This window comes from Equus przewalskii, chromosome 11 (assembly GCF_037783145.1).
Source record: "Equus przewalskii isolate Varuska chromosome 11, EquPr2, whole genome shotgun sequence".
Classification (NCBI taxonomy): domain Eukaryota; kingdom Metazoa; phylum Chordata; class Mammalia; order Perissodactyla; family Equidae; genus Equus; species Equus przewalskii.
The window spans coordinates 23,988,492-24,002,560 of NC_091841.1; the positions used below are offsets into that span (position 1 = coordinate 23,988,492).

Here is a 14,069-nt window from a genome sequence, read left to right on the forward strand (position 1 = left end):
TGTGACTCTGCCACGAAAATGAGTTCCAGGCACCTCTATCTGGAATCCAGTGTTTTTCTCCCATAGCAACAAGTCGTCTTCACTGATCAGCTCACAAATATCCAGATCACTCTAGTTTCATTCCTCCTAAGATCAGTTGCCCCAGCTCCTGAGAATTTGCTTTTTTGGGTTTCTGAACCATTTGTTCTTCATCCAACAAACATTTATGAAAAGCTTTGGAGAGCCAGGCACTGTTCTGGGTTTGTGTTACAAATAGCACTGTCGAGGCTCCTGTCCGAAAGATGCGTATGTCTTAGTCTGTAGACAGAAGAGCCCACCAAGGACCACAACCAGCACCAGGAATTTCTGTGGAAAACCTGTGGATGGTGCTATGGCAGGAAGTTTGGCTGGCAGACCCTTTTGGAATAGCTGCCTCTTCACTGAGAACTGCCATCAGTACTGCAAACTTACTTCTGGGGGCTAATTTTCAAAATTCCCAGCACATTTCAGTTCCTCCTTAGCCTACCCACGCAGATGGACTGAATTAAGCAACTCTAACATTGGGCACTTCAGAAATGAAAGAAGCTCATTCATCACTCATGGAACAATTTAATCAAAACAAGGGAAACCAAAAATGGCACAAATTTCCCAATCTCCCATTCCCTATTCTGGAGCCCATGAAGAATACTGTCAACAACCTCAGGTTGGATGAGTTTATAAAAGACAAGACAGTGTCTCCTCCTTGATAAGTGCTTTTCAAAGGGTGGTCCCCAGAGCAGCAACAGCAGCTTCACCTGAGAACTTATTAGAAATGCAAATTCTTGGACCCCACCCCAGACCTACTGAATCAGAAACAATAGAGGTGGGGCTCAGCAAGCTGCATTTCACCTCCAGGTGATTCTGATGCTCAATAAAATCTGAGACCCATTGTGTTAGACCATGGCTCAGTTGCATGGTTCTCTCCTTTGCCATCACAGGGACAGGCCCAGGGTCAGGGTTTGGGTTTGGGGGCACCATCCCCTAGGACGGATGTAATGTTGACTGTGCAGCCCCAGGACATGACTGGTGCTCACATCTTTCATGAAGCTCTCCCTACCCCATCTATTAGAGCAGAAGCAATTACTAAGCTTTCCCTCTCTTTCATGTTGATACAGCAGAAGAGGAGAAAGGAACCCATATCTCTCAGTGCCTTGTTTCCTTCTAAGACCTCTTAAGACTATTATCAACTCACCTAGCTTATCTTTTGGGGAGGCCAGTTTAAGAAATCATTACATTCTCCTGACTGACTGTTGCTGAACCATGCCAAGTTATGATTTGATTTCTGCCACATTTTGAGCCAAAATATACTCGCTATCTGAACAGTTGACCCCTCGCCCCATGTAAGGGGAGGAAAATCAGCCACAGAGTTAGACTGCCTATCAGACTGAAACCTTAACTTCTTTTCTCAAAAAGTGAGTTTAGGAGTGATGTCAGCATCATGACAGAGTGAGCTCTTCCCTTGGACTCTCTCCTCTAAGATACAACCAAACGGACATTCATACACCAACAGAGGACATACACACAACACAAAAGACATCTGGGAGACCCACGCAGCCATATGCCTGAAGGTGGTGGAGGGGCTGGATCCTCTGGAGGAAGTGGAAGCTGATCTGCAGGAGCTCTGTGGAGACAGACAGGCCGTAGTGGCAGGAAGTGGGCAGGGGAAAAGGGCACCCCGTCCCCACCCAGTACTCCAGCCCCAGAATTGTCTGGAGCACAGTGCAGAGAGTGTGGCAGCCACACAGGGGAAAGTGTGCAGGTGAGAGAGGTGACCCACCCCCGCCCAGTATTCCACTCCATGGCAGTGGTGGCAGAGAAAGGGAAAGTGCACAGTCCTGCAATCACCCAGAGCTCCATACAGAAAGACAAGAGTACCCCTCCCCCTGCCCAATGCTCCAGATCTGCCATCGTATCAGTCACCCAGAGAGAAAAGCACTCAGTGGCTGGCGTTGGGGAGCCCCTGCTTGTGCCAGGCCCAGTGCCTGATCCCCATCCTGTGGCAGTACGCGGCAGCTGCGACCAGGTAAGAGCACCATGAGGAAGCAAAAATCTACTCCATCAAGCAGTATGAGTAGGTATATTAAACCTCCAGACCAGAAGGAAAGTGACAAGTACCCAGAAACCAACACTGAAGAAACAGAAATTCATAACCAAACCAACAAAGAACTCAAAACGGCTATCATAAAAAAAACTCAATTAGTTACAAGAAAACACAGAAAGACAAATCAACAAGTTCAGGAGCTTCTTCACAAAGGAAATTGAAACCATAAAGAAGAACCAATCAGAACTGTTGGAGATGAAAACCACAATGGATGAAATAAAGAAAAATCTGGACTCCTTAAAACAACAGAACTGACAATATAGAGGCAAGAATCAGCCAGTTAGAGGATAATGCTATAAAAATGCTTCAGAGGGAGGAGAAGAGAGAACTAAGACTAAAAAGAAATGAAGAAGCTCTCAGAAATATCTGACTCAATCAGGAAATGCAACATAAGGATCATAGGTATTCCAGAGGGGGAAAACAAGGAAAATGGAACAGAAAGCTTGTTCAAAGAAATAATAGCTGAGAAGTACCCAAACCCGGGGAGGGAGCTGGAAATCCATGTGAAAGAGGCCCCAGATCTCCTAACTTTATCAATGTAAAAAGACCCACTCCAAGGCATACAGTAGTGAAGCTGGCAAAAATCAAGGACAAAGAAAATGTACTAATGGCAGCAAGGCAGAAGAAAATAACTTACAAAGGAACCCCTATGAGGCTTTCAGCAGATTTCTCAGCAGAAACTTTACTGGCTATGAGAGAGTGGAATGATATATTCAAAATCCTGAAAGACAAAAACTTTCAGCCAAGAATCCTCTATCCAGTGAAAATCTCCTTCAGATATGGTGGAGAAATAAAAACTTTCCGAGATAAGGAAAAGCTAAGGGAGTTCATTGCCACAAGACCCCACACACACACAAGACATCCTCAAGAAGGCCATCATGCCTGAAAAAAAAATAGGAAAGGGGCTACAAAGCCCTGAGCAAGGAGATGAACAGGTAGGCAATAATCAGAAAATGACAGCTCTCTATCAGATCAGGTTAGTAAACACTTAACTTTAACATCAAGGATAAAGAAAAGGAAAACACCGAAACAAAAATGATCTCATCTTTTTAACCACAAACTCACAACAAAGATGGAAAAAGATATGGCAAAAATAACTTAGAAGGGGAAGAGGGAGGGGATAGAATCAGTATAGTCTAAGGAAATAAAAGGCCACCAGAAAGTGGACTATCTCAACTAAGAGATTTTTTATATGAACCTAAGGCTAACCACTAAACAAATAGTTAGAACAGAGGCATTTACCATAAACAAGGAGAAAATAAAGAAAAGCAACAGAGAAAACCGCCTAATCAAATTAGTAGTCTGAAATACATGAGACAAGAAACAAAGGAAATGCAGAAGAACCAGGAGAGGTGACATAAGATGGCAACATTCAGCCCAGATATATCAATAATGACCATAATTGTAAATGGATTGAATTCTCCAATCAAAAGACACAGAGTGGCAGGATGGATTAAAGAACAAGATCCAACAATATGCTGCCCCCAGGAAACACATCTCAACTCTAAAGACAAACATAGGCTCAAAATGAAGGGATGGAAGACAATGCTCCAAGCTAATGGAAAACAAAAGAAAGCAGGTGTTGCCATACTGATATCAGACAAAGTAAACTTAAAGATAAAAGTGGTAAAGAGAGACATAGACGGGCAGTATATAATGATAAAAGGGATTCTCCACCAAGAAGACATAAAGCTTATAAACATGTATGCACTCAACACGGGAGCACCAAAGTATATAAAGCAAGTATTAACAAACCTAAAAGGAGATACCAATGGCAACACAATATTAATAGGGGACCTCAACACCGCACTTACATCACCAGACAGATCATCCAGACAAAAAGTCAACAAGGATATAGTGGACTCAAACAAAAAACTAGACCAGATGAACTTAATAGATATACAGAGAGCCCTCCATTGAAAAACAGCAGAATATACATTCTTCTCAAGTGCACATGCAACATTCTCAAGGATAGACCATATACTGGGAAACAAGGCAAACCTCAATAAATTTAAGAAGATTGAAATCATATCTACTACCTTTTACGACCATAATGCTGTGAAACTAGAAATCAACTACAAGAAAGCAAGCTGGAAAAGGAACAAAAATGTAAAGAGTAAACTGTGTGCTACTGAACAACAAATGGGTCGTCGAAGAAATAAAGGGATAAATCAAAAAATATTTGGAGACAAACGAGAATGAAAACACACCATACCAACTCTTATGGGATGTAGCAAAAGCGGTCCTAAGAGGGAAATTCACAGCAATACAGGCCCAAGTTAACAAACAAGAAACAGCTCAAATACACAATCTTAAACTACACCTAACAGACTCAGAAAAACAAGAACAAACAAAGCCCAAACTCTGCAGAGGGAAGGAAATGATAAAAATTAGAGCAGAAATAAATGAAATTGAAACAAAAAAGCCTGTAAAAAGGATCAATGAAACAAGGAGCTGGCTCTTTGAGAGGATAAACAATACTGATAAACCCTTAGCCAACTCACTAAGAAAAAAGGAGAGAAGGCTCAAATAAATAAAATTAGAAATGAAAGAAGAGAAATTACAAGACACCACAGAAATACAAAAGATTATTAGAGAAGATTATGAAAAAATATACACCAACAAATTGGACAATCTAGAAGAAATCGATAAATTCTTAGACTCTTAGAACCTCCCAAAACTGAATCAAGAAGAAATAGATCTTAATAGACCTATCACAAGTAAAAAGATTGAAACAGTAATCAAAAACCTCCCAAGAAATAAAAGTCCAGGACCAGACAGTTTCTCGGGAGAATTCCACCAAAGATTCAAAGACAATTTATTACCTATTCTTCTCAAACTATTCCAAAAAATTGAGGAAGACAGAAAAATTCCTAACACATTCTACAAGGCCAACATCACCCTAATCCCAAAACCAGACAAGGACAACACAAAGGAAAATTACAGGCCAATATCACTGATGAACATAAATGCAAAAATCCTCAACAAAATATCGGCAAACTGAATACAGCAACACATTAAAAAGATCATACACCATGATAAAGTGGGATTCGTACCAGGGACACAGGGAAGGTTCAACATCCACAAATCAGTCAATGTGATACACCCCATTAACAAAAGGATGAACAAAAACCACGTGATAATCTCAATAGATGCAGAGAAAGCATTTGACAAGATCCAACATCCATTCACGATAAAAACTCTCAGTAAAATCAGAATAGAAGGAAAATATCTCAACATAATAAAGGCCATATATGAAAAACCCACTGCCAAGATCATACTCAGCGGGGAAAATTGAAAGCCATCCCTCTGAGAACAGGAACAAGACAAGGGTGCCCACTCTCACCACTCTTATTCAACATAGTACTAGAGGTTTGGGCCAGAGCAAGTAGGCAGGAAAAAGAAATAAAAGGAATCCAAATAGGCAATGAGGAAGTGAAACTCCCGCTCTTTTCAGACGACAAGATTTTATACAGAGAAAACCCTAAAGAATCCATTGGAAAACTATTAGAAATAATCAACAACTACAGCAAAGTTGCAGGATACAAAGTCAAGGTACAAAAATCAGTGGCATTTCTATACTCTAATAATGAACTAACAGAACAAGAACTCAAGAATACAATTCCATTTACAATCACAACAAAAAGAAAATATCTAAGAATAAATTTAACCAAGGAGGTGAAAGACCTATACAAGGAAACTATAAGACATTACTGAATGAAATCGATAATGACATAAGGAAATGGAAAGATACTCCATGCACATGGATTGGAAGAATAAACATAGTTAAAATGGCCATTCCACCTAAAGCGATCTACAGATTCAATGCAATCCCAATCAGAATCCCAATGACATTCTTCACAGAAATGGAACAAAGAGTCTTAAAATTCATATGGGGCAACAAAAGACCCTGAATAGTGAAAGCAATCCTGAGAAACAAGAACAAAGCTGGTGGCATCACAATCCCTGACTTCAAAACATATTACAAAGGTACAGTAATCAAAACAGCATGGTACTGACACAAAAACGAGCACACAGATCAATGAAACAGAATTGAAAGCCCAGAAATAAAACAACACATCTACGGATGGCTAATCTTCGACAAAGGAGTTGAGGGCCTACAATGGAGAAAAGAAAGTCTCTTCAACAAATGGTGCTGGGATAACCGGACAGCCACATGTAAAAGAATGAAAATTGACCATTCTTTTTCACCATTCACAAAAATAAACTCAAAATGGATCAAAGACCTAAAGATTAGGTCTGAAACAATAAGTCTTCTAGAAGAGAATATAGGCAGTACACTCTTTAACATCAGTTTCAAAAGAATCTTTACGGACACCATAACTCCTCAGACGAGGGAAACAATAGAAAGAATAAACAAATGGGACTTCATCAGACTAAAGAGCTTCTTCAAGGCAAGGGAAAACAGGATTGAAACCAAAAAACAACCCACTAATTGGGAAAAAATATTTACAAGTTATTTATCCGACAAAGGGTTAATCTCCATAATATATAATGAACTCACATAGCTCAACAACAAAAAATCAAACAACCCGATCAAAAATTGGGCAGGGGACATGAACAGACATTTCTCCAAAGAAGACATACGGATGGCCAAGAGACACATGAAAAGATGCTCACCATCACTAATCATCAGAGAAATGCAAATCAAAACTACACTAAGATATCACCTTATACCTGTTAGAATGGCAAAAATAACCAAAACAAAAAGTGACGAATGTTGGAGAGGTTGTGGAGAAAAAGGAACCATCATACACTGTTGGTGGGAATGCAAACTGGTGCAGCCACTATAGAAAACAGTATGGGGATTTCTCAAAAAATTAGAAATACTTTATGACCCAGCCATCCCATTTCTGGGTATCTATCCAAAGAACTTGAAATCAGCAATTCCAAAAGTCCCATACACCCCTATGTTCATTGCAGCATTATTTACAATAGCCAAGACGTGGAAGCAACCTAAATGCCCATCAAGTTATGATTGGATAAAGAAGATATGATATATATATATATAATGGAATACTACTCAGCCATAAAAACAGACAAAATCTTCCCATTCCCAAGTATTATTTTAAGAGAAATAAGCCAGACAGAGAAAGATGAACTCTGTATGACTCCACTCATAGGTGGAAGTTAAACATAGAGACAAAGAGAATTGATTGGTGGTTACCAGGGGAAAGGAGGGTGGGGTGGGGGGAGTGCACAAAGGGTGAAGTGGTGCACCTACAACATGACTGACAATAATGTACAACTGAAATTTCACAAGGTTGTAAATTATCATAATCTTCATAAAAAGTTAAAAAACAAACAAAAATAAAAAATAAACAGATGGGGCTACCTCAAACTGAAAAGTTTCTGCACAGCAAAGGAAACCACCAACAATAGGAAAAGACAACCTAACAATTGGGAGAAGATATCTGCAAACCATATATCTGACAAGGGGTTAATATCCAAAATACATAAAGAACTCATATATCTCAACAACAAAAGAACTAACAATCAAATTTAAAAATGGGCAAAAGCAAGACGTGGAAGCAACCCAAGTGCCCATCGACTGATGAACGGATAAAGAAGATGTATATGTACATACAATGGACTAATAGCCACAAAAAAAGACAAAATCGTCCCATTCGCAACAACATAGATAGACCTTGAGGGTATTAAGTGAAATAAGCCAGATAAAGACAAACCGCATGATTTCACTCATACGTGGAAGATAAACAAACACATGGACAAAGAGAACTGATTAGTGGTTACCAGAGAATACTATGAAAAGCTATACACCAACAAACTGGATAACCGACAAGAAATGGATGAATTCTTAGAACCATACAGCCTTCCAAAACTGAATCAAGAAGAAATAGAGAATGTGAATAGACCAATCACCAGCAAGGAGATCAAAACAGTAATCAAAAACCTCCCCAAAAATACAAGTCCAGCACCAGACCGCTTCCCTGGTGATTCTACCAAACATTCAAAGAAGACTTAATACCTACCCTTCTCAAACTCTTCCCAAAAATTGAAGAGGAGGGGAGGCTTCCTAACTCATTCTACGAAGCCAACATTACCCAATTTTCAGTGACAAAACCGTGGGCCACCATATTATGCATTGCGCTGCCAACACCACCACCCAGCCCAGCCTCATAAGGAAGAGGAGGAGTTCCTCACATCCCACTAGCAAGCTCACGTGCACAGAGGGCCGCCACAGCCCCAGTTCTGGAAGCCAGACAGCAGGAGTCCAGACCGGAGCGAGACCCCGGCTGACGAGCGAGACGCTTGCGCGGCGGAGCTTTACGGTAATTCTGCGCGGCGGCCCAGCTCTCGTGCGCAGGCGCGGAGCCGTTGCCGGCGGAGCGGTTGCGAGTCCAGCGGTTTCCGGAACGGGCTCGCTGCGGGGCTGGAGCGTGCGGGTTCGGAGGTCGGCCGGGCGGCTCGACCCAGCCTGAAGCCCCGGCGGCCGTCTCCTGTGGGGTCCTGGGTAAGCCGACGGCCCTGCCGAGCACCCACCCGGTAAGCACCCTCCCGGTGCTGGGGATTCGAGGGCGCAGAGCGCTGATCAGGTCCAGCCCTGAAGCCGCCCCGGGCCCCTCGGCGGGGAACAGGGGAGGGAGCGGGTGACACCTCTTTGGGGAAACCGAGGCCCGACGTGGAGCCCGGGAGGAGGGCTGGAGCGCTGGCTCCGGGCGCCATCCCCTCCCGTCCTCGGCCAGTGGCTCAGCACAGGACGGGAGCCGGGGTTCTCCGGGGAAACTGAGGCCCGATGGCAGTCCAGAGGAGGCGGCGTGGGCTCTGGGTCCTGGAGCCCCCCCACTACCTCCACGGGGGCGGAGGGCGCCGCTCTCGGCTTTTCGAGCAAAGTTCAAACCGAGCCGCCTCTTTCCCCGCTCTGCGTCTCAGCAGACAACTGCCTGAGGCTGTGAACCCTGCCTTCCTCCTTAAGCAGAAACTGGACCTTGTCCCCAACGGAATCTCCGGAGGAGATGATGCCCTGTGCGATTTTTTTGGACCCTTTTCAATAACGCTTTCGTTTTCCTGATCCCTAGGATCCGTCGACATGAATCCCGTGGTCGTGGTCCACGGCGGCGGGGCCAGCCATATCTCCAAGGACCGGAAAGAGCGGGTGCGGCAGGGCATCATCAGAGCCGCCACGGTGGGTTACAACATCCTCAGGGAGGGAGGGAGCGCAGTTGACGCCGTGGAAAGTGCCGTGGCCGTCCTGGAAGATGATCCCGAATTCAACGCAGGTAGATTTGCCCTGCAACTAGTAAATGATGCCAAATCAACTTAAGCCTCTCCCCCCAAATAAATAGGCTCTTTCTAAAGTGTCAGTGAATCTGATCAGCTTTGTGGTAAAATAATATGCTAAAGAGATTTAATTATTCTCTTTTTTTCAGTTGCTGAAGGTGGTTTAAAGAATTTTTAAACCCATTAATTCACCTTTTTTTCTGTAACCTGCTTCCTAGAATTCGCGTCCCAAGAGGCTTTATTTTTATTACGTCTTTTTGTGGGAGATGGGATGGATTATATACCATAAACAGTACCCGTTTTAAGTTTTGAAAAATGTATACACCTGTCCCATGTGTGTATAACTATACCACAACCAAGATCTAAAACATTTCCATCACCCCCAAAAGTTCCTTCATGTGGCTTTGAAGTTAACCCCCCACCACCACCAAATCCCCAGCACCAGGCATCCACTGATCTGCTTCTGTCACTACAGATGAGTTTGCATTCTGTAGAATTTCATAGAAATGCAATCATGCAGAGTGTATTGTTTTGTGTTTCACTCAATCGAGCCTTTTTTGGAGTAATAATCGTCATACTACTATGAGTGTCTACTGTGTACCCAGTAAGGGTCTAAGAAATTTGTGTGATTAACTCACTCAATCTGCACTATAGTCCTATGCGTTAGGTATAATTATTATGCTCATTTCTCAGAAGAGAAAACTAAGGCACAAAAAGGTTAAGTAACTTGCTGGGAGACACTTCTTCCCTCTTTATTTTAAAATAGAAAACTTAAAACCTAGAGATTCAAATATTTCTTGGAATTATACCACCTACCCAACAGCTATCAGGGAAAAGAATTTCGGGAAATCTTAACCAATTAGTCAGCAAATGTTTACTGAGTATTTGTTCTGTCCCATTGCCTCTGCTAAGTATTTTTTAACACTTAAGAAAAATTTCCATAAGTGTGCCTGTCTATAGAATGAGGCATAACTGCATTTCATGTTTATTGAGCCAGAATTTTCTAGAAACTCCCCCCTGCCCGCACTGGGAGCAGCCCACAGTTTCAGTGGGGGACTTGTTAAACTGTATGCCTGTTAGTGGTCTGGCCCCCTTGGCTGATAAACCCCGTCTTATTCACACAGGACCCTCATTTGGAGCAGGTCTTTCTGGTCTCCTGCCTTCTCTGAAGGGATCGCTCATCTGCATGAACTGGGAAGAATGGGTTAGGGAATTGAGCAGCTGGTTCTCAGTTTCTTTGCTCTGTACCCAGAGCCTTCCTCCTGAGCCTCTCCCTTCTGATTTCCCAGATGACTGCTATTCAGCACATTGAGCAAGAAGAGAGTAGGGCTGAAAAGAAGGAAGTCAAAGATTTGGGGAGGAAAGGGGGACTTGTAACAGCATACTGTCTACATTGAGCTCTCTTTTCCATTTGCTTTTCCCAGCTGAGGTTGATATGAGCAAACGATATTTCCAGCAGCCTCTGCTATGATCCGCTAGGTTAATTATTTAGGGACTTTGTACAAAAAGCTGACTCCTGGTAGTTATTGAGCTAAGTGGCAATAATTAGCACTCATAACACAGCTTATCTGAGTGTTTGTAATTAACACTATTTACATTGTATTCACATTTCAGTATGGATTTCACTTTTGTTTAAAGCTTGTTCCATAATACTTAGTTTATTAAAAAGTAGTTTATTTATTAGAAACCAACACTGTAAAAGTTGGACTTTTAGATTTGAATGCTGGAACTATTCTTTAAAGACTTACTTATATTGGCGACCGAGTAATGACTTTGCTTTTGCTGGAGTTGCGCAATATTTACACAGAACTTTAGTTCGTTTATTCTTCCTAAGTTCAATTTTATAAGCTGTCAAAGAGTCTGAGACAACAGGATTTTTATTTATCCACCCTCTTACAGAACTCCTTGTAATGTAACATCTGTAAGAGAAAAATCTGTGATGAGATCTAGGAATTTTTTGTTTGTTTTGAAGATTTCCGGGTGATTCTGAAGTACAACCAGATTTAGAATCCACTAGCCTAATACCATACCATTTTAATGAATTTTTGTGTGTCATTTGTATGTAGTAAAATGTCCCTTGTTTAGTGTACAGTTCTTTGAATGTGGCAAACAAAAATAGTCACGTAACCACCGCCACAATCAAAATGTAAAACAGTTCCATTACTCAAAAATTCTCCCATACCCCTTTGAGTCCACACATCCATTCACCTCTAGCCCCTGGCAACAACTCCTGTGTTTTCTGCCCCTATAGTTTTGCCTTTTCCAGAATGTCATAAATGGAATCATACAATATATAGTCTTTAGAGTCTGGATTCTTCACTTAGCATAATGCTTTGGAAGGGTTATCCATGTTGACACAAGTCTCGGTAGTTCATCGCTTTTTCTTGTTGGGTAGTATTCCATTGTATGCATACACCACCATTTTAGTCATTTACCACCTAAAGGACATGTTCGATTTGGGGCCATTACAAATCACTGTAAACATTTGCATACAGGTTTTTGTATGAACGTGTTTTTATTTCTCTTGGGTGAATACCTTTGGTATGGGATTGCTGGTCATATGGCGAGTGTATATTTAACTTTATTTGAAACTGCCAAACTGTTCCATTCCCACCAGCAATGTATGAAAGTTCTAGTCACTCTGCATCTCCACCAACACTTGGTATTGTCAGTATTTTTCATTTTAGCCGCTCTAATAGGTGTATGGTAGAACTCATGCTAGTGTTAATTTGCATTTCCTTAATGGCAAATGATGTTTATTTTAACAACTTGCAAGTCTTTTGTCAATTCCTTTATAGGTTTTTTTTCATATTACTGAGTTTAAAGAGTTTTTATGTATTCTAGAAATAGGTCTTTTATCAGATACAGGCATACCTCGTTTTATTGTGCCCTGCTTTCTTGCACTTTGCTTTATTGTGCTTCACGGATGTTTTATTTTTTACAATACCTTCTACCAGCAAAAAGATTATAACTTGCTAAAGGCTGAAATGATGGTTAGCATTTTTTAGCAATAAAGTATCTTTTAGTTAAGGTATGTGAGTTGGTTTTTAAGAGATAATGCTATTGCACACTTAATAGATTATAGTGTAAACAAAACTTTTATGTGTACTGGGAAACCAAAAAATTCCTGTGACTTGAATTATTGCAATACTCACTTTCTTGCAGTGGTCTGGAACTGAACCTGCAATATCTCTGAGGTATGCCTGTATGTGATCTGCAGATATTTGCTGCCAGTCTGTGGCTTGTCTTTTCTTTGTCTTAACAATGTCTTTCGAAGAACAGTTCTTAATATTTTTTTATTGAGGTCATATGGCTTTATAATATGTAATTTCAGGTATACATTATTATATATCAGTTTCTGTATAGACTGTATCATACTGACCACCAATAGTCTAGTTTTTATCTGTCACCATACATATGTGCCCCTTTACCCCTTTAGCTCACCACCCCAACGCCCTCCCCCTCTGGTAACCACTAATCTATTCTCTTTGTCCATGTGTTTGTTTATCTTCTCCATATGAATGAAATCATATGGTGTTTGTCTTTGTCTGGCTTATTCCGCTTAACATAATACCCTCAAAGTTCATCCATGTTGTTGCAAATGGCACGATGTTGTCTTTTTTTATGGCTGAGTAGTATTCCATTGTGTGTGTGTGTGTATGTGTATACATATACCACATCTTTATCCATTCATCAGTTGATGGGCACTTGGGTTACTGCCACATCTTGGCTATTGTGAATCATGCCGCAATGAACATAGGGGTGCATAGAACTCTTTGTGTTGTTGATTTCATGTTCTTCAGATAAATCCCCACTAGTGGGATAGCTGGATCATATGGTATTTCTGTTTTTAACTTTTTGAGAAATCTCCATCCTGTTTTTTCATAGTGGCTGCACTCGTTTGCATTCCCACCAGCAGTATATGAGGGTTCCCTTTTCTCCACATGCTCTCCAACACTTATTATGTCTCATCTTGTTAATTACAGCCATTCTGATGGTTCCATTACTCAAAAATTCTCCCGTACCCCTTTGAGTCCACACCTCCATTCACCACTAGGCTCTGGCAACAGCTCCTGTGTTTTCTTTCCCTATAGTTTTGCCTTTTGTGAGGTGATACCTCATTTTAGTTTTGATTTGCATTTCCCTGATGATTAGTGATGTTGAACATCTTTTCATGTGCCTGTTGGCCACCTGTATATCTTCTTTGGAAAGATATCTGTTCGTAACCTCTGCCTATTCTGTGATCAGATTGTCTCTCTTTTTGTTGTTGAGTGGTATGAGTTCTTTATATATTTTGGAAATTAACCCCTTGTCAGATATATGATTTGCAAATATTTCCTCCCAGTTGGTGGGTTGTTTTCATTTTGTTCTTTATTTCCTTTGCCTTGCAGAAGCTTTTTAGTGTGATGTGGTCCCATTTGTTAATTTTTTCTTTTGTTTCCCTTGCCTGAGTAGACATGTTATTTGAAAAAAATTCTGGGGCCAGCTCCGTGGCCTAGTGGTTAAGTTTGCGTGCTCCGCTGTGGCGGCCCAGGGTTCAGATCCTGGGCACAGACATGGCACCGCTCATCAAGCTACATTGAGGCGGCATCCCACATCCCACAGCTAGAAGGACCTGCAACTAAGATATACAACTGTGTACAGGGGGGGTTTGGGGAGATAAAGCAGGAAAAAAAAAAGAAAAGAA

The 14,069-nt window shown here is 41.4% G+C and overlaps 2 protein-coding genes across 4 annotated transcripts in view; one reads left to right on the forward strand and one right to left on the reverse strand.

Annotated features, from left to right (window-relative positions):
• The window catches only part of LOC103562892 (secretoglobin family 1D member-like), a 206,371-nt gene extending 197,932 nt beyond the window's left edge, over positions 1 to 8,439 (reverse strand). The window contains exon 1 of the mRNA XM_070565354.1: positions 8,306 to 8,439. The gene's annotated coding sequence lies outside the window, so the exon portion shown is untranslated. The remainder of the gene's footprint in view (positions 1 to 8,305) is intronic.
• Positions 8,378 to 14,069, forward strand: part of ASRGL1 (asparaginase and isoaspartyl peptidase 1) — a 28,172-nt gene continuing 22,480 nt past the window's right edge. The window contains exons 1-2 of one of the 3 annotated variants that reach the window (XM_070565349.1): positions 8,378 to 8,615; positions 9,181 to 9,381. In XM_070565349.1, the coding sequence (XP_070421450.1) occupies positions 9,192 to 9,381 (190 nt within the window). In that variant the 5' untranslated portion in view covers positions 8,378 to 8,615; positions 9,181 to 9,191. Of the gene's footprint in view, positions 8,648 to 9,080; positions 9,382 to 14,069 lie in introns of all 3 variants that reach the window. The other 2 variants (XM_070565350.1, XM_070565351.1) reach the window with 2 other exon arrangements.